Below are 25,309 nucleotides of genomic sequence, written 5' to 3'. Positions count from 1 at the left end.
CCATTTTGTTGCCCTTGTTGTAGTTGTTATTGTTGTTATAGCTGTGTTGTTGGATAGGACAGAGAGAAATCGAAGTCAGAGAGGAGAGAAAGATAGATACCTGTAGGCCTGCGTCACCGCTTGTGAAGCAACCCGCCCTGCAGGTGGGGAGCCCAGGGCTCAAACCAAGATTCTTAGACTGGCCCTTGAGCTTTGTGCCATGTGCACTTAGCACACTGTGCTACCACCCAGCTCCCAAGTTTGAGTTTCAACAAAAGTATTGACTTTTAACCAAATTATAGAATACTTCCACTGCTTCAGAAACCTTTCTTGTGTTCTTTTGTATTCAGTATCTTCTCCCACCCACTACACCTCTTCAAACAGCTACTGATCTGACTCCCACCACTGTAGGACAAGTTGGCTTATTCTAGAACTTCACTTCAATGGAATAAAATCAGATTCCAGTCTCACTGAAGCTCTGTGTATTTGATAATCATCTATACTGTTATGGATATTAGTAATTTGGGCCTTTTTATAGCTTTTTATTTTATAACCCATTGCATCAATATGCCACAATTTTATATCTGTTCACTTTTGAAGGACATTTTGGGCTATTTTCAGTTTTGTACTATTATGAATACAGTTTCCATGGGCATTCATCTACAATTATTTTTTAAAACTTTTTTATTATCTTTATTTATTTATTGGATAGAAACGGTCAGAAATCGAGAGGAAGGCAAAGATAGGGAAAGAGAAAGAAAGACCCTTGCAACCCTGCGTTAGTACTTGCAAAGCTTTCCCGCTACAGGTGGGGACCAGGCCTCAAACTTGGGTCCTTGAACATTGCAACATGTGTGCTCAACCAGATGCACCACCACCCAGTCCCCATCTACAATTGTTTATGTAAACATGTTTCTATTTTTCTTGAAAAATATATCTAGGAGTAGAATTACCGAGTCATGTAGTAAATCTATGTTTAATGTTGTATGAAACTTCCAGATATTTTTTCCTTTATTTTTCCTTTATTTTTTCCATCAGTAGTATATGTGAATTCTAGTTCTTCCACCTTCTTGACAAACTTTGATTTTCCCCTCATTTTTCTTTCAACAATTCTTTTTTTTTTTTTCAACAGTTCTTATGGTGAGCGTCTAGCCGTTGCATTTTAATCTACAAAATGTAAATTATTTATTGCTTTAAAATTTCTTCCCCTTAACTACTTTCTTGCGTGTCAAAGGAGCTCAAAGTAATATTCTGCTTACCACATAGAATGACTCCTTACCCTGGTATATATAGTGATTGGTTTTGTCATAGTTCCATCTATCTATAGTTGTCATCTTACACAGTTTTTATCACAAAGTACATAAGTGCTGACTGTAGAGATGTTTTTCCAGCTTCTGGGAATGTTATATTAGCTTTGGAATTTCCCTAGCTGGCTGACATAATAAAAATCTTACTTGAAACCACACACCCATTAACTAGGTAAAGACCTCTTTGATGGGGTCAAAATTTCATCTTATGTGAAAAATGAGAGTTCTATTATAATTATTAGATGCACCTGTAGGATACATGTGCAGTGGGTATCAGTTTGTTGCCTGAAATATTTATGGATAACTGAAGTTTTGGGTACCCTACCCCCACCATTTTATTTTGAAAATAAATAAATAAGCTTATAGAAAAGTTGAACTGCCACCTAACTACAGACTAGATCACATTTTGCTGTCACTGTTTAATCATATACCTGTTGGAAAGATTGCAGTAATGTATTTTAGCAGCTAGAACCTAGTGAACAATTGGTGCTTTGTGTGGTACAGAACTTGGTGGTTGTCTAAGGCAGTGCTCTCTCTCTCTTTTTTTTTTTTTGAATATTTATTTATTTATTTTCCCTTTTTGTTGCCCTTGTTGTTTTTCATTGTTGTTGTAGTTATTGTTGTTATTGATGTCGTCGTTGTTAGATAGGACAGAGAGAAATAGAGAGAGGAGGGGAAGGCAGAGGGGGAGAGAAAGACACCTGCAGACCTGCTTCATGGCCTGTGAAGCGACTCCCCAGCAGGTGGGGACCCTTACCCGGTCATTGCGCTTTGTGCCACGTGCGCTTAACCCACTACCGCCCGACTCCCGGCAGTGCTGTCTTATGAAGGTAACTCTATCTTATACTGCCTTAATAGGTTGGGAGCTATCATTTATTTTCAAATGAATCCCAGCCAGATTATTAGAGAGAGAGAGAAGGAAGACATGGGAAATTGGTGGAAGCGAGGTTCTCATCAGGAGGCCCAAATTCTACCCAGCTACTAGAAACACTGTCACATGAAATACTGCCATTTATTGAATGGTTACCATGTTCTAGAGTTTTTACCTCATTTTAGTTCTCACAGCCCTGCCAGTTTTTAGTCCTGTTGTATAGATTGGGAAGTTGAGATGAGTAAGGTTAAACAACTTAACCTGAGACTTGGTCTGTTATATAGTACAGTTGATATTCAAAGCAGGTTTGTGACTCCAAAATCCATTTGTGGGACCAGGGATCTTCCATAGTGTCTGGTTTGTCAGGGTAGGGACAACAAAGAATTGGGCAACACAAAACTTTATTTGGGGCGGGGGTGGGGTGGGGAGAAATGACACAGATATGTGCAGGTCATCTGAGAGAAATGGCAAATTGCTGATTTATTTTCTGGCTTTTTATGTCACAACCTTTCTCCTTGGAATGAACTTTTCATTAGTCTGTTTAAACAGCCCAAAACTTTTCTGTTGGTTCTGTCCTCAAGGTGTGCTTTCTCCCAAGGCCTTGCCTTCTTTTTCCTTTCTAAGGCCCTATCTATTCACACACACCCTGAAATTTTGTAGACAAAGACTAAGGCCTGGCAGGTTAGTTTTGTAAAGTCTGTGACTCTAAAATCTTTCCTCTAATGAAAGTTCTTTTTATTGCAGCCTTTATAGTTTGCATTTATTTATATATTCAAAGTGACCAAATTGGGCTCTGCATAATTTGAGCCTAATACAGTCTTATGTGAAAGAAAGGGTGACGTGAACATTTGTGTGACCTCCCCCAAAGACCTCTTAATTCTTGAGGAGGGAGGACTCCTTTACAAAGTCAGATGTCCTGGAGTTGTTACCGACCTCATTTCATTCTCTGAAGAATGAAGGAATTTCCAGCTTTGTAGTAAATTATAGAATGCATAACATTCCTTTTATAGTTGAACCAGATAAAATACTAGCAACTATGTTTAGGCTATGACACTCATAGTCCTTTCTGGTGTTCTTTTTTTAAAGAGATTTTTGGGATGATCACTAATGTGAAGCTTGACCTTCCTTCCATTAATAACAGAAGTGAAACCTAAGCAAGTCCCCTTGCTTCTTGGCTGTTGTTGCAGCACACCCCAAGTAAATTTCCCTGACCGTTTCCAGGGCTTATTTTCTGTGAATGGCTCAGGGAACAGTGAATTCTAACTTGAAGACTGACAGGCTAGAGGTCTGCATTGAAAACAGTAGTTTTTAACTTTTTTTGGAGATTGGACACTCTTTCCTTTTTAAGTTGATGAAACTTTGTCCCCTTTCCCCAGAAGGAAAAAAAAAAAAAAAAAACGTGCACACAAATGCAGTTTCATATACAAGGCCTATGGACAGAGGATACTTGATTAAAAATCCCTTAAGGAAAAATAATGAAGGACTTGAAAAGTAGGAGCTGAGCATCAGTTAAATTTTTGATCTCTAAAGTGTTTTGTAAAGTGTTAGTTTTCCCCATTTTGTGTGGAAAAAAAAAAAAGCCAGGGCTGGGAAAACAGCATAGTGGTTATGCAAAAAACCTTTCATTCCCGAGTTACCAGAGGTCCCACTTTCAATCCCCATCACCACCATATGCCAGAGTAGTGCAGTGCTTTGCTTAAAAAAAAAAATATATATATATATATATATATATATATATAGACACACACACATATAATTATTTGTGAAGAACCTAGTATTCCAGTCCCAAGGATAGAGATTCTCTATGTTGATTTTTCAACCTTTACATTTTTAGTCATATTTCTTTAAAAAATTTTTTTATTATCTTTATTTATTATTGGATAGGGACAGCCAAAAATCGAGAGGGAAGGGGAAAGAGAGGGAGAGAGACACCTGCAACCCTGCTTCACCACTCATAAAGCTTTCCCCCTGCAGGTGGGGAATGGGGATTCAAACCTGGGTCCTTGCACATTGTAACATATGTGCTCAACCAGGTGTGCTACCACCAGATCCCCAATCATATTTTTCTATTATTAGAACTACTAACATAACCAAAGATTTAGATAAAATTCTTTCGCCAGGTTCCAGATTGAGTTTACCATTTTTTCTTTAACCTAAATCTTCTATTCATAACCAGCAGATACATAGTACTTACTAGCTTTTTTTGCCTTCCGATGCAAGTAACAGCCTTTTTTTTTTTAAGTTAACATACTTTACATGACTCTTAACAACAACCTCATTGCATAAGGACTTATTGTTGTCCTTATTTTACAGAAGTGAAAAGCAAGGTGAGAAAAGCTAAATAACTTGATCAGGAACAATTCTTGTACTGATAGGCAAGGCCAGGTTGTTGATCCATATGGACCTGACTTCAGAGTCCATTTTCTTTCTGTTTTACAAACAAAGAATTGATTGTTTAAATTTTAAAAATTATCATCTTTATTTATTTATTGGATAGACAGCCAGAACACAAGAGGGAAGGGGATGATATAAAGGTAGGGAGACTGAGAGACACCTGCAACACTGCTTCACCACTCACAAAGCTTTTCCCCTGCAGGTGGGAACCAGGGGCTCCAACCTGGGTCCTTGCACATCGTAGCATGTGCTCTCAACCAGGTGCACCACCACCCAGCCCCGATCCTTTTTTTTTTTTTAATCAGTATATTAAAAAGTCCCAGATCTGACTATATCTAGATCTCCATTTGCTTAAGAGGCTCTTTATTTTCTTTTCTAACCAACCAGTTATAAAATCACTGAACTCTTAAATGTGTAGGTTAGACTTGGAGTTGGGAAATGTCAGAAATGATCCATTTACTGGCTAGACTGTTAAACTCAAAATCGGGAAGGAGACGCACTAGGCCATCTCCTGCCTGTTGTTTATTTAAATGAATGTTTGAGATACCAGACTCTACAGAGACAGTTCCAGTGATGAGGTCTGTGGGAGACTGGTTACTAAACTTAGCATAATTTTCAGGAAGAGAGAAAGAACCCTAATGGTTTGGGCCTGGGCTAAAAAAAGAGTTCAACTTGAGAAGGTAGATGAGCTTTTATCAAATTGACTAGAGGCCAGGTAGCCATGGGAGGGAACCTCCAGGTCAGCTAGTTGCCTGTTGGGTTTTGCTGGTGCAGCAGACTGGGTCAGCAATCTGGGAAGGAACCTTAGTTTGGCAAGTGAGTTTTGTGAGACTCAGCAACTCTCATAACACATTTTTTTTTTGTTCCCTTAAACCTTATACCTTTCCTGGTTTCACCTCACCCCCAACCCTAGTGAAACGGGAAGGAGAGTGTGCAGGTTGATTTACTGTATAACTTTTGATACAAGTTTGAACAGATCACACAGGACTTCATTTAGCATTTAATTCCTGAGGTGATGAAACCTGGTTTAAAGGAAAATTAAATTGATTAATTTGAGAATGTGGAGCACATCAGATATATGTGTAAAAATATTTTTAAGTCATGCTTTTTGAGGGTATTCAGTCATATTTGTTGAATTACTGGGTTGATGAAAAGTCATGACGTATTTTTCTATTTTCTATGCAAAAATGCATCATGACTTTTCGACAGTTCTATAATTACAAATTAATGGGATGTACTTCGTGAAAATTTTCCTTTAACAGAATTCCCAGGAAGTTTCAAAAGGACAGAGTGCAGTTCAAATGGCAGGATTGTTAAAAGCCACTGTGACTATGTTTGCTTAGTTGGCATGACAAATCTTTAAAAGCTTTGTTTCCTCTTAAGTTTCTCTCTCTCTCTCTCTCTCACTCACCCTTTCCCCCTCCCTCCCTCCCTTCCTCCCTCCTTCTCTCTCATCTTCCTGAAGCTATGCGTAGAGTTCTAGTATAGAGGAGTAGTAGACCCTCTTAACTTGATTCCATTTTTCCCCCTGTCATAAGTACCTTTACTTTTTTTTTCTTCCCTTCATATTATGATCAGTAAAAACAAACAAAAAGCATAGCTTTCCTGGAACCAAATGAATCTTTTGATTTTATGGTCCATTATCTGCATGACCCTGGAGTGGGGCAAGAGGGTGGAGGTGCAAAGTGTTTGGACCCTCCTGGTTTATAGGATTGTCTTTTTCCCTTTTTCCCTGTAGGAACGGCGTGAATGTTGAGGGGGCGACACACAAGCAGGTGGTGGACCTGATCCGAGCAGGAGAGAAGGAATTGATCTTGACAGTGTTATCTGTACCTCCTCATGAGGCAGATAACCTAGATCCCAGTGATGACCCGTTGGGACAGTCATTTTATGATTACACAGAAAAGCAAGCAGTGCCCATATCCGTCCCCACATACAAACATGTGGAGCAGAATGGTGAGAAGTTTGTGGTGAGTGTCAGCCTAACTTGATCCTCAAACATCCAAACTTTTATTTCTTCAGTCTTATTGTTTATGATCAATATTAGAGCATTAGAATGAATGACAGTAGTCTAGGTCAGTTTGTCTACCAGGAAGACAGATCGCAAATACATAAAAAACACTAACCATGGGAGTCGGGCTGTAGCTCAGCGGGTTAAGCGCAGGTGGCGCAAAGCACAAGGACTGGCATAAGGATCCCGGTTCGAGCCCCAGCTCCCCACCTGCAGGGGAGTCACTTCACAGGCGGTGAAGCAGGTCTGCAGGTGTCTGTCTTTCTCTCTTCCTCTCTGTCTTCCCCTCCTCTCTCCATTTTCTCTCTGTCCTATTCAACAACAACAACAATAATAACTACAACAATAAAACAACAAAGGCAACAAAAGGGAATAAAAAAAAAAAAAACACTAACCATGATATATTGCTGGGGATGAACAGAGTCCTACTTTTGCTTATGTATAATTGCATTCCATCTTACATCCACACAGTTTTTTGTTTGTATTCTCATCTGTCATATGTGTGTATGAGTTTGTTTTGCTTGTTTAGTTTCAGTAATTCAGGAGTTTATATGTGTCAGAACCTGCAGGTGCCCCACATGCCTTTTCCACATCTTGATGTCTTTCATTTTCTCTGGAGATATCTGTGTAAGTGACTAATCCTGGTTTTGCTATGAGCTCAGTTCACATGAAAATATACATTTTCTATCTGTTGTTGTAGACATTTAGGAAAGCCCATCTTGAATTCTGGGTCATATATATCAGCCCCTTTCCTGCATGTCTTTGCTCTTCAAAACTCAAAACTATTGCCACAGCAGATAGAGCATAGCATCTGTATGCATGAGGCCTTGGGTTCAATATCCCCAGCACTGTATGCCAGAGCTCTGCTTCGGTCTCGGTCTCTCTCTCTCTTATAAATTCATTAATTAAAAACACAATCTAATTGTCACGGAGAGCCCAATCTAATTTTTCACTTTGTTACAGTATGTTTTATTTTCCTTTAATTATTTTGGAAATGTCGGTGTAACGAGAAATGTTCATTCATTGTAGAAAATCCAGTGGTTTCTGTTAGATGTTGATGAACAGACTACATGTGTTTAAAGCTGACCTTGTGATTAAAGTTGTAGTCCCTGAAACTGGGATTCTTTCCCCTACCCCATATAGGAGTCATCAACTAGACACTTTTTTTTTAGTGGAGAGATTAAGAAAAGGAAGCCAGAAAAGTTCTGATCACATGTTTGATTACATTTGCAATTTAGCTGAGCATGATAGTAGGTAGTGTTACAGTGTTTAGGTTTCATGTCAGCCTAGTCTATTTTCTCAGAATCATTCACACAAGAGTTTTAGAGTTCTCTGTTTCAAATGTGTTATACTTTGAATCATAAAGCATGTAAGAAGTAGAAATCAAGGTCGTGTCCTAAAAGCAGACCAGATTGTATTTTGAGGCCATTTGGGATTTAGGTCTACGATCTTGGGAACCTCTGCAGACTTCAGAAAAGGAGTAAGACTAGTAATTGACCTTTTAAAAAATATATTGAGTATAATTAATCCACATTAATATTACTTAAAGTAGATATCTTCATTCCATGAGTCTTGCTAAATGAACATAGTTTTATGACCACCACCACCACTACCACCATCACTGTCAGGATACAGGATATTTCTTTTCACCCGCAAATTTTTTCTCATTCCACTTGGCAGTTGACTTTCTCCTATAACTATCAGTCTCAAGACCCATCTGCTTTCTGTCACTATATTTTGTTTTTTTCCTAGAATGTCAAATAAGTAGGATCATAGAATATGTACTTTTCATGTCTGACTTTGTACATTTAATGTAGTCAAGAGTAGTTTGTATTGTTGCTTGTGTTAGTAGTTCCTTTTTAACTGCTAAATTACATTAGATGGATTTATTATAATTTGTTTATCCATTAATCTGTTGACCTGAAGTATCTCAACTCCTCTGTCTGTTGTATAAATTAGGTTGCTTATCTTAGTATTGTTTTGCTATAAAAGTTCTTTGTGTATTCTGATTATAAGTCCATTACCATGTGAGTGTTTTTTAAAATATTTCTCCCAATGTGTGGCTTGCCACCTTTTAATTATTTTTTAATTAAAATTTTATTCATTTCATTTTATTTGTTACGACAGAGAGAAATTGAGAGGGGAGGGTGTGGGAGAGAGAAGAGGCACCTGCAGCACTGCTTTAGCACTTGTGAAGCTTCCCTCCTACAAGTGGGAACCAGAGACTTGAACACAGGTCCTTTTGCATTGTGACTTCCACTTAACTAGGTGTGCCACCACCTGGCCCCCATTTTATTTTATTTTATTTTATTTTATTTTATTTTATTTTATTTTATTTTATTTTTTAGTAATGGACAATGGTTTGTGCTGTAAGAACTCTTCTGGTAAAGTTTAGTTGATCATTTTTTTTCTGCCTTAAGTTATGGACAATAGTTTGTTCTCTAAGAACTCTACCTAACCCAAGAATACAAATCCTATGTTTTCTTGTAGAAGTTTTTAATTTGGGAGTCGGGCTGTAGCGCAGCGGGTTAAGCGCAGGTGGCGCAAAGCACAAGGACCAGCATAAGGATCCCGGTTCGAACCCCGGCTCCCCACCTGCAGGGGAGTCGCTTCACAGGCGGTGAAGCAGGTCTGCAGGTGTCTGTCTTTCTCTCCTCCTCTCTGTCTTCCCCTCCTCTCTCCGTTTCTCTCTGTCCTATCCAACAACGACGACAACAACAATAATAACTACAACAATAAAAAAAAACAAGGGCAACAAAAGGGAATAAATAAATAAAATAAAATAAAATATTTTAAAAAAAAAGAAGTTTTTAATTTATTTGGGGGTTGGGAAGGGAAGAACCAAAGTATCACTCTGGCATATATGTGGCTGGACACTGAACTCAGGACACGGGCTTGAAAGTCTTAACATATTAGCCACTACCACCTCCCAGGCTACCTGGTAGGAGTTTTATAGTTCTAGATCTCTGTTTTTATAATAATTTTTAGGGGTAATTCCTATGCCATAGATTCATTCACTTTAAGTGCACAGTTCAGTGAACCTTAACATGTTCATAGAGCTTTCAGCTATCACCAGTCAATTCAGAACATTTTTGTCACTTTAGAAAAAAACCTCATATTAGTTAGCCAGCCTCATCTTCTGCAACCCTAGGTAATCAGTAATCCACTTTTTCTAGGTTTGTCTATTCATGACATCTCATATAAACAAAGTCACTTTTTTGCAAGGTCTGTGTTACAGCACATATCAACCAAATAATATTTCACTGTATGGGTATGCAACATATATTTATTCTTCAGTTATTGGACATTTTTAGCTATTATAAATAATGATATTGAGAGTCCAGGCAGTGGCACACCTGGTTGAACACACATGTTACAGTGTCCCCAATCCCCACCTCCAGTCCTTTCTTGCAGGAGGGAAGCTTAACAAGTGGTGAAGCGGTCCTGCAGGTGTATATCTCTCTGTCTCTCCGTCTCTCCTTACCTCTCCCTTCTCAATTTCTTTCTGTCTCTATCAAGTAAATAAAATAAAATTCAAAAAGTAATGCTATTGTATGTGAACAAGTTTTATGTGGGTGTTTTTATTTCTCTTGTGAGTGGAAATGCTGATTCATATGGTAACTCTTAATTACCTTTTTGAGGAATTGCCAAATTGTTTTATAAAATGATTGTACAGGTCAAGATTATTTATTTATTTATTTATTTGCCTCCAGGGTTATTGCTGAGGCTCGGAGTCTGCTCTATGAATCCACTGCTTCTGGAGGCCATTTTTTCCCCCATTTTCTTACCTTTGTTGTTGTTATTGTTGCCATTGATGTTGTTGTTGTTAGATAGGACAGAGAAGTCGAAAGAGATGGGGAAGACAGAAAAGGGAAGAAAAAGACACACCTGCAGACCTGCTTCACCACTTGTGAAGCTCCCCCCACACACACACAGGTGGGGAGCCAGGGGCTCGAATCGGGATCATTAGGCCATGATCGAGCCTTCGAGCCATGTGAGCTTAACCCACTGTGTTACTGCCGGCCCACGAGGTCAAGATTTTATATGTTGTCATGGGTCAAGATTTATTTCTCCTCATGGAATATCCACTTCTTTCATCAACATTTGTTGAAAAGAATATCCTTTCTCCATTCTGGGCATTATAGTTGCAAATCAATTCATGATATATGTATGGTTCTATTTTTGTACTCTCTTCTGCTCCACTGACTACAGATCTGAAAATTTCAATACTTGTGCAATCTTGAGATTGATCTTTCAGTGTCTTTTCCCATGAAAGTGCTATTTCCTTTCTATTTCTTTGTACACAAGTAATTTTGGACTGTAGTTTGTATTTCAAATTTTACATGTGTATTCTTTGAGTTCTGTGATATTCCCCTGAGGGATATTGATATTTTTGTTTTACTTGGCAAGTAACTGTGACCTGTACCCAAGGGTTGTACTTAAAGCCTCAGTGCAGCTCTTAGCTTTCATGGTGCTGTTTTGAGTCTGTTCTGCATCTGTATCATTTAGGGAGGACTTAACCTGAGATCTATGTGAAGCTCACTGACAGAATTAAGGCAGCTGCTTCTCAGATTCTCTGTCCTGTGGCCTTCTCCACTCATTCTGGTAGCAGTTGTGTTGCCCAAAATTCTTTTTTCTAATGTCCTCCAGCCAGAAAGATGGGCCGCTCTTTATATAATTTTTTTAAAAAGTTCTAGAGAGAGAGAGAGAGAGAGAGAGAACTAGAATATCACTCTAGTATATGCTGTGCAAGGGCTCAAACTTGGCACCTCATGCTTTCCAGTCCAGAGCTCCTCCTGATGTACCAGGTTCTGCACTGTATACTGATTTAACCCCACTCCCTTTAGTTACCTTCTCATTTTGCCAGAAAGATGTTTGGGTTGAGCTTTTGGTTGCTGCTCACTTATTATTGGATAGAGACAGAGAAATGGAGAGGGGAGAGAGGGGGGGGGAAGAGACAGAGACACCTGAAGCCCTGCTTCATTACTTGTGAAGTTTTCTCTCTGTACGTGGGGACCAGGAGTTTGAACCCAGTCCTCGCACACTGTAATGTGTGCGCTTAACCAGGTGCGCCACCGCCTGGATCCTCATATAATAGAATCTTCAGCTATCAGTTCTATATTCATTTTGCTCTTTACCTTTGGATTTCAAAAGTTGGATTTTTATGTGTCTAGGTGGGCATTTCTTCATATTTATCCTACTTTCCAAACTTTATAGATCTGTAGTGTGGTAGTTTTTGTTGTTTTTTTTTTAACCAGAGCACTACTCAGCTCTGGCTTGTGGTGGTACGGGGGATTGAACCTGGGACTGATTTGAGCCTCAGACATGAGAATCTCTTTACATAACCATTATATTATCTACCCCTGCCACAGTGTGGTAGCTTTTATTATTTTTTTTCAAAACAGTATGTATTCAGATTTTTTTTTCTTTTTTTTTTTGTATTCTTTTTGTTGTTGTTGTTAGTATTATTGTTGTATAGGACAGAGAGAAATGGAGAGAGGAGGGGAAGACAGAGAGGGTGAGAGAAAGATAGACACCTGCAGACCTGCTTCACCGCCTGTGAAATGACTCCCCTGCAGGTGGAGAGCTTCTTTCTCTCTTAAAACTTTAATGATAGTTATTGTTTTAGTTGTCACCAGGGTTATTACTGGGGCTCAGTGCCAACACTATGAATCTACCACTCCCGCTGGCCTTTCCTTTATTTGTTTTTCTGTTATTTTGACAGAACAGAGAGAAATTGTGTGTGTGTGGGGGGAGACAGAGAAGGTGAAGACAGACACATATAGACCTGCTTCACCACTCAGGAAGTGTCTGTCCCCCTTGCAGGTGGGAATCCAGGGCTTGAACTTGGGTCCTTGCACATGGTGATATGTCCGTATTCAGATTTTAATTGCTGTTAGATTGTTTGATATTGTGTTGTAGTTTTGGGATGCTCTGTTCTAATTTTCCTCCTCTTTATTTGCTTCAGTTTAGTTTTTATTGACTAAGTCTGATGATTGTTTCATTTATTTATATATATATATATATATAGTTTTTTATTTATTATCAGATAGAGACAGAGAGAAATTAAGAGGAGAGAGGGAGAAGATAGAAAGACAGAGATATCTGCAGAACTGCCTCACCATTTGTGAAGCTTTTCCCTTGCAGGTGGGGACCAGGGGCTTGAACCTTGTCTCTGTGCACTGTAATATATGTATGTGCTTAACCAAGTACTCTACCTCCTGGCCCTTTAAATTAATTAATTAATTAATTATTGTATTTATATTAGAGACAGAAATTGAGAATAGAGGGGGAATAAAGAAGGGGAGAGAGACAGAGAGATACCTGTAGCACTGCTTCACTGCTCACAAAGCTCCCTCCCCCCCACAGGTGGGGACTGGGGACTTGAGCCCCCAGTCTTTCGGCATGGTAATGTTTCTACCAGGTATGCCACAACGAGGCCAGCCTGCTGATAGTCAATTGGACAGATATTCATCTCTGACTTTATTATTTTTATTTCTAAAAATATATAATATATGCATATATATATATATATATATATATATATATATATATATATATATATATATTGGTTTGGTGCCTGTTGAAATTTCTCCACTTGTAAATGTTGTCCAGTTTCCACTAGACCTTTAGCAGATGAACTGATTTTTTTTTTCTTGGTTTTTGGTTTGTCTTTTTTTTTTATTTTTATTTATAAAAAGGAAACACTGATAAAAACCATAGGATAAGAGGGGTACAACTCCACACAGTTCCCATCACCAGATCTCCATATCCCATCCCATCCCCTTATAGCTTTCCTATTCTTTATCCCTCTGGGAGTATGGACTCAGTGACATTATGGGATGCAGAAAGTGGAAGGTCTGGTTTCTGTGATTGCTTCTATGCTGAACATTGGTGTTGACAGGTTGATCCATACTCCCAACTTCTCGCTCTCTCTCTCCCTAGTGGGGCGGGGCTCTGGGGAAGTGGGACTCTAGGACACATTGGTGGGGTCATCTGTCTAGGGAAGTCTGGTTGGCATCATGGTAGCATCTGGAATCTGGTGGCTGAAAAGAGAATTAACATACATAGCCAAACAAATTGTTGGGTTAATCACAAATCTAAAGGCTGGAATAGTTCATAAGAAGAGTTGGGGAGTCTCCATTTTGTAAATAGTTAGTAGTCCCATTTTAGTTATATTCCAAAGAGCCCTGTGACTATACTAGCTTTTTTTTTTTTTTTTTTTTTTCCTGAGCCTGACATCTGATATGCAGGTGGACCCAAGTTATTGTCTGGGGGACATGATATCCTGGCTAGAAAAAGGACCAAAAAGCTGGATCAGGGAAGAAAGTAGCTCCCAAATATAGGAAAGGGGTATAAATATTGTTGACTGTAAACCCCATCAATTTGATGTGATCTGGGGCCCATATTCAGCTTAGAAGCCTTTGTGACCTCTGCATCCCTGTAGATCTGAGCTCATATTCTGTGGTCATGAGTAGGAATGTTCCAGGCTGCCCCAATTTCAGGACCTATCTTCCTCAGGTGTATGATAGAGTATATTGTCCAGCCTCCCATTGGAGGATGGAACATTCTCTACCGTTGTTGATCCATGCTGAGGGTAAGGTCCTTTAGGGGCCCACAAAGGGGTCTACTGTGTTGTTCCTGATAGAGATGACCAGTAACAATGGAGAGAGGGATCTGTTCGAGGTCTAGGCCCATCATGTCTGTTTGGGAATCTCAGGACTCCTAAATTGATTCCTTTAAAGCCCCAGTCTGATAGTTTGAACATCTGAGTATCTTTGAGATTGTTTTATTTCTTGACATAAATGATTCTTTGTTTGTTTTGACAGCGTCATGCCTATTTTGTTCTATAGTATTTAATTGAATGCCAAGTGTTGTGCATAAGAGATTAGTGTGACTGAAGTCAATAGGATCTGAGCTGGAACATGTGCAAACCTCTGATGGTAAGGGATTGAGTCAAGGATTGTGTTGTGACTATCAGTGTCTTTATTGTCCATAGATAACCAGATCCTTTCCCTTGTACTTATAGTGGTGACTGGTGTCCTGGAGGGTTTTTCTCAATGCTGTGCCCACCTCTCCCTCTCAGCTTTGAGCTGCCCTTATATGCCTATACCACAGACATGATCTCCCCCACCCCCCACTGTAGACTTCTGTACTTTCACTTGGAATAGATTGTGGTAGAGGTAGGTGGGCTCCACGTTATCTGGTTCAGCCTCAGACTTAGGGCTAGGTCAGTGTTTGAGGAATGACCTATTTCCTTTTCCCTTAGTTTCTCTTTCCTTCCTTACTGTGTGTTTTTTTTTCCTGCCCTTTTAAATATTATTTTATCTTAAAAAGATATATATATATATATATATATATATATAGAGAGAGAGAGAGAGAGAGAGAGAGAGAGAGAGAGAGAGAGGGAGAGAGAGATCAGAGCACTGCTCAGCTCTGGTTTATGGTGGTGCTGGAGATTGAACCTGGGACCTCTGAGCCTCAGACACAAGAATCTTTTTGCAAGCTTCCTCTCCCGTGCTCCCCCCCCCCCCAGTCATAACTGTGCTTTGTAGTTTTGGGAAAGTTTCTTATCATTCCCGTAGCTATAGCAGATCTCTCCTTACTGTAGAAAACTGGACCTAAGCTAACTTCCTGCCTCTTTGTAGGAGTAATAAACTTTTTGCTGTTGCTCTTCCCCTAGAAGCAGTGGGTTTTTGCCTGTTCCCTATGGATGAGAGGATTTCTTTAAAACTTTAGTAGATGTGAAAGATCTGAGAGATTAGGGTGTTGCAGTTGCAGTAGAACAATTGTTGTCACCTGCATAACTGGGCTGACTGTGGTCTCTTGTGAGCACAGTGGAACCCATGGAGAGACTTGTAAGGAACTGGAAACTCTCCTTGTGTCTGGGATGTGACTACTGATCTTTCTGAATGTTAAGCAGACTCAGAAGCTGCCTATGATAGCTACTTAATGTTCTTGTCTATAATTCTTGGATGCCTGCCATTTCCAGGTCATTTCTACTGATTTTTCTCCTGGTTCTACTTTATGTCTAGTAAATTGTGGTTGGACAAAGTGAATTCAGTGTTCCTGGGTACTAGATTCTGTTATATTCCTTTAAACTGCTGGATTTGCCCTTTTTTTTTTTTTTTTTTTTGCCTCCAGGGTTATTGCTGGGGCTCAGTGCCTGCACCATAAATCCACTGCTCCTGGAGGCCATTTATTCCCCTTTTGTTGCCCTTGTTGTAGCCTTGTTGTAGTTATTATTGTTATTATTGATTTCGTTATTGTTGGATAGGACAGAAAGAAATGGAGAGAGGAGGGGAAGATAGAGAGGGGGAGAAGAAAGAGAGACACCTGCAGACCTGCTTCACTGATTGTGAAGTGACTCCCCTGCAGGTGGGGAGCCAGGGGCTCGAACCAGGAACCTTACGCCGGTCCTTGGCTTTGTGCTACGTGTGCTTAGCCTTCTGTGCTACCGCCTGACCCCCTGGATTTGTCTTTTTATTTATTGGATAGAAATAGAAATCATTAGGGAAGGAGGAGAGAGAAAGAGACACCTGCTTCATGGATAGTGAAGCTTCTCCCTTGCAAGTGGGGACTGAGAGCTTGAACCCAATTTCTTTTGCATGGTAACATGTTCTCTCTACCAGGTGTACCAACATCTGGCCCCATATTTTTTTAAATACCTAAGTTCTTTTAAGGATATGTGTAAAGAAGCTTTTCCCCGTAGAGTTAAATTAGCCACCCTCCTAAAGTCTGACGCTTTTGAATTCTCATCTGAATGACCTGTCCATTCAAGAAGACCTCTTTATTCTAGCTAGAGGGAAGTCAAGTAAATGATTCTTCGAGTGGGGGTAGATAACATAATGGTTATTCAAAGAGACTGTCATACCTAAGGCTCCAAAGTCCCAGGTTTAATACCCTGTACTTGCATAAGCTAGAGCTGATAAAAAAAAAAAAATTCTTCATTTTGCAGTTCCTTCTGGTAAACAGTTATTTTTTCAAATTATTATCCAACCAGAGTTCAAGGGGCTTGTTTGCCAGTTTTGGAGCTCTGTCTCTCTTCAGCTCCTTCCTAGGATGCACTCTGATCTGTTGATGGGTAGACAGAGAGAAATCAAGAAAGCAGGGGAAGATGGGGAGAGAAAGATAAGACACCCACAGATCTGCTTCACCACTTGTGAAGCGACTCCCCTGCAGGCAGGGAGCTGGGGGCTTGAACAGGGTTCCTTGCCCCAGTCCTTGTGCTTCCACTATGTGCATTTAACCCAGTGCACTACCATCTGGCCCCCATTTTTTCTTTCTTTTTTTTTTTTTAAGATTTATTTTATTATGAGAGAGAGATTCTCATGAGGCAGAGAGGAGAGAAACAAGCCAGAGCACCACTCTAGAATCTTAAAAGTCAGGAGTCTTAAAAAAACAAAAACAAAAAAAAAAACAGTCTGGTGTCCTACTAATTAAGCTATTTCCCCAACTTCAGATAGTCTCATTTCTTTTCCTTCTTTTTTTTTCTTTTTGTTTTTGCAAATGAGTGTTCAAACCAGTGAAATGAATACTAATGGGTATCTTGATTAATTTTAAAGACACACGAAGATCAAAAGTAGTCTTTGTTGATGTTCCTCATTTCTTTTTTAAAAATTTTTATATTTATTTATTCCCTTTTGTTGCCCTTGTTGTTTTATTGTTGTAGTTATTGTTGTTGATACTGATGTCATTGTTGTTAGATAGGACAGAGAGAAATGGAGAGAGGAGAGGAAGACGGGGAGAGAAAGATAGACACCTGTAGACCTGCTTTACTGCTTGTGAAGCAGCTCCCCTGTAGGTGGGGAACTCGGGCTTGAAATGGGATCCTTATACTGGTCCCTGGCTTCGAGCCACGTGCGCTTAACCCCTGCACTACCACCCCGACGTCCCAGTGTTCCTCTTTTTAAAAATTTTTTTTATTTTCCTGTTGTTGTCCTTGTCTTTTATTGTTGTTGTAGTTATTATTGTTGTTGTCGTCATTGATGTTGTTGTTGTTAGATAGGACAGAGAGAAATGGAGAGAGGAGGGGGAGACAGAGAGGGGAAGAGAAAGATAGATACTTACAGACCTGCTTCACCACCTGTGAAATGACTCCCCTGCAGGTTGGGGCTGGGGGCTCGAACCGGCATCCTTATGCCCGTCCTTACGCTTTGAGCCTCATGTGCTTAACCTGCTGGGCTACTGCTGAATTCCCTGTTCCTTGTTTCTTAAGCCAAGTTAATTTAACAATGGTCTGACTTTTGTGGTCATTCCTTCCTGCATTTAAGTATTACTAAGTTTTACTGTCAGACCTATTGTATTTCTGTTCCCTTTGACATCACAGTTAAATGGGGGCAGCAGGAGTGGGGAGCTTGTTAGAGGTGGGTGAGAGCAGTGTGATGTTCTTCTAAATGAAAAAAATGGAAATAATCCACTTTTAGAGTTCACTGTTAGAATCCCTGCAAAAACTTCTGAAGCTGCAAGGTCCTTTATTCCCTAAGTGATGTTTTACCAGATTTGTGCCCGTTCTTGTGATTACCATTGAGAAAACTCAGTACAGCTGTCCTATGCATTATCAAAGACCCATTTTATGTTTTCTGGGGAAAAAGCTTTGTGGAGCATCTTTGAACTCCCAACGCTGCAAGATAGTTTTGATTCCCTTTCTTCCTTCCTTATGAGAAGAACTTGGGCTGACTATAACACTGATAACCTTGTGGATTTCCATGTTAAACAAAGGATGATGATTGAAAAGTATGTTAGACTGTTCTTTTAAAACAGAGACAGACAAAGAGGCAAAGAGAGTGAAAGAGATCACAGCACCAAAGCTTCCTTCAATGTGGTGAAGGCTGAGCTCAAACCTGGGTCATTCACACACCTTGCAAAGCAACACATTATGCAAGTGAGCTATTTTGCCAGCCTTCAATAGGATTTATTTTTATTTTTTATATATTTTATATAAATTTTTTATTGGGGGATTAATGTTTTATAGTTGACAGTAAACACAGTAGTTTGTACATGCATAACATTTCCCAGTTTTCCACATAACAATACAACCATTAAGTCCTCTGCCATCATGTTCTAGGACCGGAACCCTCCCCTCCACACACCCCAAAATCTTTTACTTTGCTGCAATACACCAACTCTAGTCCAAGTTCTGTTTAGTGTTTCCTCTTCTGATCTTGTTTTTCAACTTCTCTTTTTTAAATTTTATTTATAAAATGTAAATAATGACAAGACTATAGGATGAGAGGGATACATTTCCACCCAGTGCCCACCACCAGAACTCCATCTCCAATCCCCTCCCTTGATAGCTTCCCGATTCTTTATCTCCCTGGGAGTATGGACCAAAGATCTTTATGGGATGCAGAAGGTGGAAGGTCTGGCTTCTGTAATTGCTTCTTCGCTGAACATGGGTGTTGGCAGGTCAATCCATACTCCCAGCCTGTCTCTCTCTTCCCCTAGTGGGGCAGGGATATGATGGGCTTGTCTGCCCAGGCAAGTCAGGTTGACGTCATGGTATCATCTGGAACCTGGTGGCTGAAAAAGAGTTAAGATATAAAGCAGAACAAATTTTTGACTAATCATGAACCTAAAGGCAAGAATATTGTGGATGAAGATTTGGGGTCTCCATTTTGGAAAAAGCTTGTAGGTCTATTTTAGGTATATTCCAAGGGGCCCATGACTTTACTAGTTTTTGCCTGAGCCTGACATCTAATATGCAAGTGAACCCAGGTTATTGTCTGGGGAGATGGTGTCTTGGCTGGAAAAAGGACTAGAAAGCTGGATTAGAGAAGAGAGTAACTCCCAAATAAGGGGAAAGTGTATAAATATTGTTAACTCTAAACCCCATCAATTTGATCTGGGGCCCATATTCATCACAGGAGCCTATGTAACCTCTGCATCCCTGTAGGTCTGGGCTCATATTCTGTGGTCACAGCTAGGAACATTCCAGGCTACATTAATTTCAGGACCCATCTTCCTTGGGTGGTAGATAGAGTATGTTATCCTACCTCCCTAGCAATAACCCTGGTGACAAAAAAAAAAAATGTTGTCTTGGGGAAATTGTTATCCTTTTTATTCTTCTTTACTTCAGAAGACACTGTTGATAATACTTGTTAATATGTGCAGTTCATTACATTACAGTCAATCACATTTTTGAGTGATAGTCACAGGAAGAAAATTCACTGATAAGAGATACATTTCTGGAGGCTTTTTGATAGTGACTAGAAGCTTTTATTTTGGTTGAGGTAGGAATCACAGGAAGGCAGTTGTGACAGAAGAGTTTTGAATTAATGGATTATTTTGTATGTTTGCTTCACACATTATGGATCACAGGAAAGATTCTTAATCTTGAAGGAAAGGCTTTGACTAATACATTCTCAGTGACTAACCCTTGATTATATGATCTGTTTTGTATACATTTAGAAATGTGGATGATTTTTACTAATCTAAGAATGAATTTGGGCTCACTTTTCCATATCTACACTATTATATGTATTATTTTCTTAAATTTTTTATATTTATTTATTTTCCCTTTTGTTGCCGTTGTTTTTTATTATAGTTATTATTGTTGTTTTTATTGATGTTAATAGGACAGAGAGAAATCAGGAGGGGGGAGAGAAAGATAGACACCTGCAGACCTGCTTCACCATCTGTGAAGCAACTCCCCTGCAGGTAGGGAGGCGGGGGCTTGAACTGGGATCCCTACACTGGTCCTTGTGCTTCGCACCACGTGCGCTTAACCTGCTGCGCTACTGCCTGACACCCTATTTTATATATACTAAGAGTATTGGGTGAGCTAGGTTATTTGATGTTTTTATTTTTTTTCTTTTTCTTTTTTTTGACTTTTTAAATTATTTTTTAATTTATATTTATTTATTTAAGAAAGGAGACATTAACAAAACCACAGGATAAGAGGGGTACAGTTCCACACAATTCCCACCACCCAATCTCCATATCCCATCCCCTCCCCTGATAGCTTTCCCATTCTCTATCCCTCTGGGAGTATGATCCCAGGGTCATTGTGGGTTGCAGAAGGTGGAAGGTCTGGCTTCTGTAATTGCTTCCTCGCTGAACATGGGTGTTGACTGGTCGATCCATACTCCCAGTCTGCCTCTCTCTTTCCCTAGTAGGGTGGGGCTCTGGGGAATTGAAGCTCCAGTACACATTGCTGGGGTTGTCTGTCCAGGGAAGTCTGGTCAGCATCTTTCTGGTATCCGGAACCTGGTGGCTAAAAAGAGAGTTAACATACAAAGCCAAACAAATTGTTGAACAATCATGGACCTAAAGACTGGAATAGTGCAGATGAAGTGTTGGGGGTATTCCCTGCATGTTCTTGTGTACTTCTGCTTTCAGGTATATATTTTTTCCTAGTTTATGGCCACATGTGAACCTATGCTCTATCTCAGGGGACCTGGACTATATCTAGGTTTGGGGACTTTATTGGGGAGTGGTCCACCTGGAATGGAATTAGAGAATACTATGAAAGGAAAGGTCTCGCCCGAGTTATGAAGCTAAAGGGTTGTCATTCCACACCTGAAGTCTCTATATACAGTCTGAAGTGAAGCATGCTGGGGTGGCACTCGTTGCGTTGATTGGGTTGCAATCCACGGATGCAATATTATTTGGTTTGAATTGAGAGCAGCATGCAGGAAAGTGGTCCCCACCCTAAGGTTCCAGGACTGGGGGAAATATAGGCTCTATAGTGGAAATGTGAGGTTCCTGCTGTCTTAGGGTTCAAGAAGACAATGGATAGTTATTGTTATAATTTGATGTTTTTAGATTACATTTTCTACCACATAACTCAGAAATGCATGTGTATGTATTAATTTTCATGAAATATTTGCTAGATACCTACTATATGTTCTACTTTTTTAAGTTAGTTTTTTTTATTTGATAAGACAGAAATTTAGAGGGGAGGGCAGGGGTAGGTAGCATAATAATTATGCAAAGAGACTCTCATGCCTGGAGCTCCAAAGTCCTAGGTTCAATTCCCTACACCACCATAAGCCAGACTAAGCAGTGCGCTGGTGAAAAATTAAAAAAATAAAAATACATTTAAAAAGAAGTTGAAAAAATATTTTTAAAGGGGGGGAGAGGGGGAGATAGGGAGAGAAACCTACACTGCTTCACCACTCTGAAGCTTTCCCCTGTAGGTGGGGACTGGATATTTGAACCTGTGTCCTTTTGCATGGTAGCATGTGTGCTCAACTTTGTACACCACTGTCTGGCCTCCTTATTGTATCTTCTGTAAGCTTGGCCTGCATCTGTAAATATCAGAAAAATACCTTTCTGCTTCTTGATAAGGATTATTAATTTGTTATTGTTATAAAGAGGTTCTATGGGTACATTTATTTAGATTTTTGCTACTCTGGAAGGAAGTAATACAAATTTGATATATCTGGGGCAGGGGAGACAGCATAATGGTTATGCAAACAGACTCTCATGCCTGAGGCTCCTCAGTCCTAGGTTCAATCCCCCGCACCACCATAAGCCTGAGCTGAGCAGTGCTCTGGTGTTTCTCTCTCTCTGCATCTCTCTCAAAAACAAAATTAATAAAAAAACAAATTTGATATATCTGACTTCAGTAAAGGGGTTATTATAAAAATTCTCTAATGGCTAATAAAGAATGCCACCATTGCTTGTGGGTTTGAGGCCCAGATAACAGTCACATTGCTATATAATCAACCCCAACTTTTATTTATTAAGATTTATTTTATTGATTACATAGAAAGAGTTTTACAATGAGCCAGAGGCAAGGAAAGAAAAGGCCAGTGCAGATTCTTTTGCATGTGGTGCTAGAAACAGAACGAGGAACCTCAGCCATGTAAGTCCAAAGTTCTTACCAATTGAGCTAGCTCTCCAGTTGCATTCAGCCCCAGTTTTTTTACATCTATTTCCACATTTGCTTACTTTGTCATTCAAATGCCTTTTAAGGCTTTGAAAATAAAGTCCATCCTTAAAAGCTGTTAATTTTCTTTGAAGGTATTCAAAATAGTTTGCTAGAAATAATTTTAGTAACAAAAATTAGATCACAGGCCCATTGAAGGGAATCCATGTAACTTCTGGTGTGTTCGTTATTATTTTTATTTTATTATCATTTTTTTTTCACTAGAGCACTACTCAGCTCTGGCTTATGGTGGTACGGGGGCTTGAACCTGGGACTTTGGATCCTCAGGCATGAGAGTCTGCATAACCATTATGCTGTCTACCCTCCAGCCATTAAGTCTCTTTGCAGTCACTTGAACATGTTTTCTCTTTCTCTCTCTCCTATCTTTTATTCTGATAGGACAGAGAAATTGAGAGAAATGGGGAATATAGGTAGAAAGTAAGAGAGACACCTGGAGCATTGCTTCACCACTCAAGAAACTTCCAGCAGGCAAGGAGCAGGGGCTTAAACCTGGGTCCTTGCACATAGTAATGTGTGCTCAATCTGTGTGTACCACTGTCTGGCTCCCCACAATTCTCTCAAGTGTGTAGGAGACTACAGCTAGTAGCCACTACCAATCTGAACCTGCCTGACTTCCAGATGCTTTCATTTGTAGTAATTACACTTTCTCCACTTCTCATCAGGTGTACAACGTTTACATGGCGGGGAGGCAGCTGTGTTCTAAGCGGTACCGGGAGTTTGCCATCCTACACCAGAACTTGAAGAGGGAGTTTGCCAACTTTACATTTCCTCGACTTCCTGGAAAGTGGCCGTTCTCCTTATCAGAACAACAGTTAGATGCTCGACGTCGAGGATTAGAAGAATATCTAGAAAAGGGTAAGCTGGTTTGATAAATGGTACTTACCTCAGTGTTCTAGGCATATATTGTATCTGGCACTGCAGAGCTAAGTTTCCTGTATCAATAGTGAAAGCAAGTCAAGTTTCTGACTACAGGTGTTGAATGATCTGAGTTTTGAAGCCAAAACTGAAATGTCCAATACAGTGATTAATAGCCTATTTTATTGGCTAGTCAAACATTCAACAACAGAAAAAATCCGTAATTAGGGTTTGATGTATTAAGGGCTTTTATCTCTAGGGTTATGTGATATAGACGGACTCATTAATAAGCTGAATTAACTTGGGAACTAAATGAACAGTTTTTAATATGTATTTTATTAAAATGATTCATGGCTCACTGGCATATCCTACATGAAAACATCTTACTCCTTTTACAGGTGTCTGTAGATACAAATTGTGAGTAAACTTAGGTCCACATGTTCTAAGCAAATTATATGTAGAAAAATTGAAACTTGCTTGTTGCAACCTGGGAGGTGGTACAATAGGTAAAGTATTAGACTCTCAAGCATAAGGTCCTTAATCAGTACCTGGCATCACATGTGCCTGATGTTCTGGTTCCCCCCCCCTTTTTATTTTTGCCTCCAGGGTTTATTGCTAGGCCTCTGTGCCAGCACTATGAATCTGTTACTCCTGGCGGCCATTTTTTTCTCTCTTTCTTTTTCTTTTTTTCACAGGATAGGACAGAGAGAAATTGAGAGAGATGGGGAAGATAGAAAGAGGGCGAGAAAGACCTGCTTCACCGCTTATGAAGCGACCACCCTGCAGGTGGGGAGCCATGGGATAGAACCAGGATCCTTGTTTAGGTCCTTGGACTTTGTACTATGTGCACTTAACCTGGTTAAGTGCCACCGCCAAGCCCCCTGGTTCCCTCTTTTTCATAAATAAATAAATAAACAAACAAATGGGAGGTGTGAAGGAGAAAGAAACGGAGGGGAAGCTGCCTAACCTGTTCTCTTCCCTTTCCATCCATCCATCCATTTATTTATTTGTTCATTCATTCATTGTGGTGGTTTTGAAGCTAAAGTCAGGAGGGAAGAAAGAAATTTGGCTGTTATTTCAGAACTTCTACACAATATTGTAGAACTCTGGATATGAATAAAGAAATGTTTGTTTTTCTGTGAAGGTGGGGAGATGATACAGATCTCTTGAATAAAAGAGTTCATTTTCTGTCTCAGAAGAAATCTTGCTTTGCTACATTATAGAGTCATAATTTATAGGCTGTAACATAGATATTTCTTTAAAATACTAGTAATAGAATAATGTTTTATGTAGTGTCAAAATTTTGTGCCTTTGTATAAAGTTAACTGAACTGATTGAATATTTTCAAAACTTTGCAAGTGGGTGAGATAGCATAACAGCTGTGCAAAAAGACTTGCCTGCCTGAGCCTCCAAAGTCCCAGGTTCAATCCTCTGAACCACCAGTACTCATTTCTGTGTTTCTCTGTCTCTCTCATTAAAAATAAATAAATAAAGTAAAGTAAAATATATTCTTTTTAAAAAAAAATAAACTATTTTCTAAACCTTGGTTAAAAAGCCTTATGCCTAAAGCTAAAAAGATTCCGCTGTAGAAGATAGTTAAACTTCCTCATCTGCTTTTAGCTCCTAACATGTCCTCTAAACATAGCCCTGGAGAAGTGAGAAAAAGTGGTACACTTTTTAAAATCAAATTAAGTAAAATCATCAGTGTAACTTGCCATAAGAATGCCAGGGAATTAACTTTTCCTAGATTTAGACTGTTAGCTACCTACCCTGCTCCCTTCCCTTTTCATCCATCTATTTATTTATTTATTCACTGTAGTGGTGGGTTTGAAGCTAAAGTCAGTGATGTGAAAAGAGGTGCTCAGCTAAATACTTAACAACCTTTTTTTTGTTTTTCTAAAAAGGCTCTAAATTTTTCTATTTCAATAGATCTATAGCTAGACCATATAGTTAACTTTCCCCTTGTAGTTTAATTTGATTTTTGTTGTATTTAAAAA

At 39.4% G+C, this 25,309-nt stretch overlaps 1 protein-coding gene across 4 annotated transcripts in view; it reads left to right on the top strand.

The window, feature by feature from the left end:
• SNX27 (sorting nexin 27) overlaps nt 1-25,309 on the top strand; it is a 68,481-nt gene that overhangs the window by 26,234 nt on the left and 16,938 nt on the right. For 3 of the 4 annotated variants that reach the window (XM_007530660.3, XM_016191525.2, XM_060201690.1), the window contains exons 2-3: nt 6,290-6,521; nt 23,120-23,312. In XM_007530660.3, coding sequence (XP_007530722.1) covers nt 6,290-6,521; nt 23,120-23,312 — 425 coding nt within the window. The remainder of the gene's footprint in view (nt 1-6,289; nt 6,522-23,119; nt 23,313-25,309) is intronic. The other variant, XM_060201689.1, reaches the window with a different exon arrangement.

Source organism: Erinaceus europaeus, chromosome 11 (assembly GCF_950295315.1).
Source record: "Erinaceus europaeus chromosome 11, mEriEur2.1, whole genome shotgun sequence".
Taxonomy (NCBI): domain Eukaryota; kingdom Metazoa; phylum Chordata; class Mammalia; order Eulipotyphla; family Erinaceidae; genus Erinaceus; species Erinaceus europaeus.
Note: the sequence above shows the minus strand (reverse complement) of the source record. Positions and strands in the feature narration are given on the sequence as shown.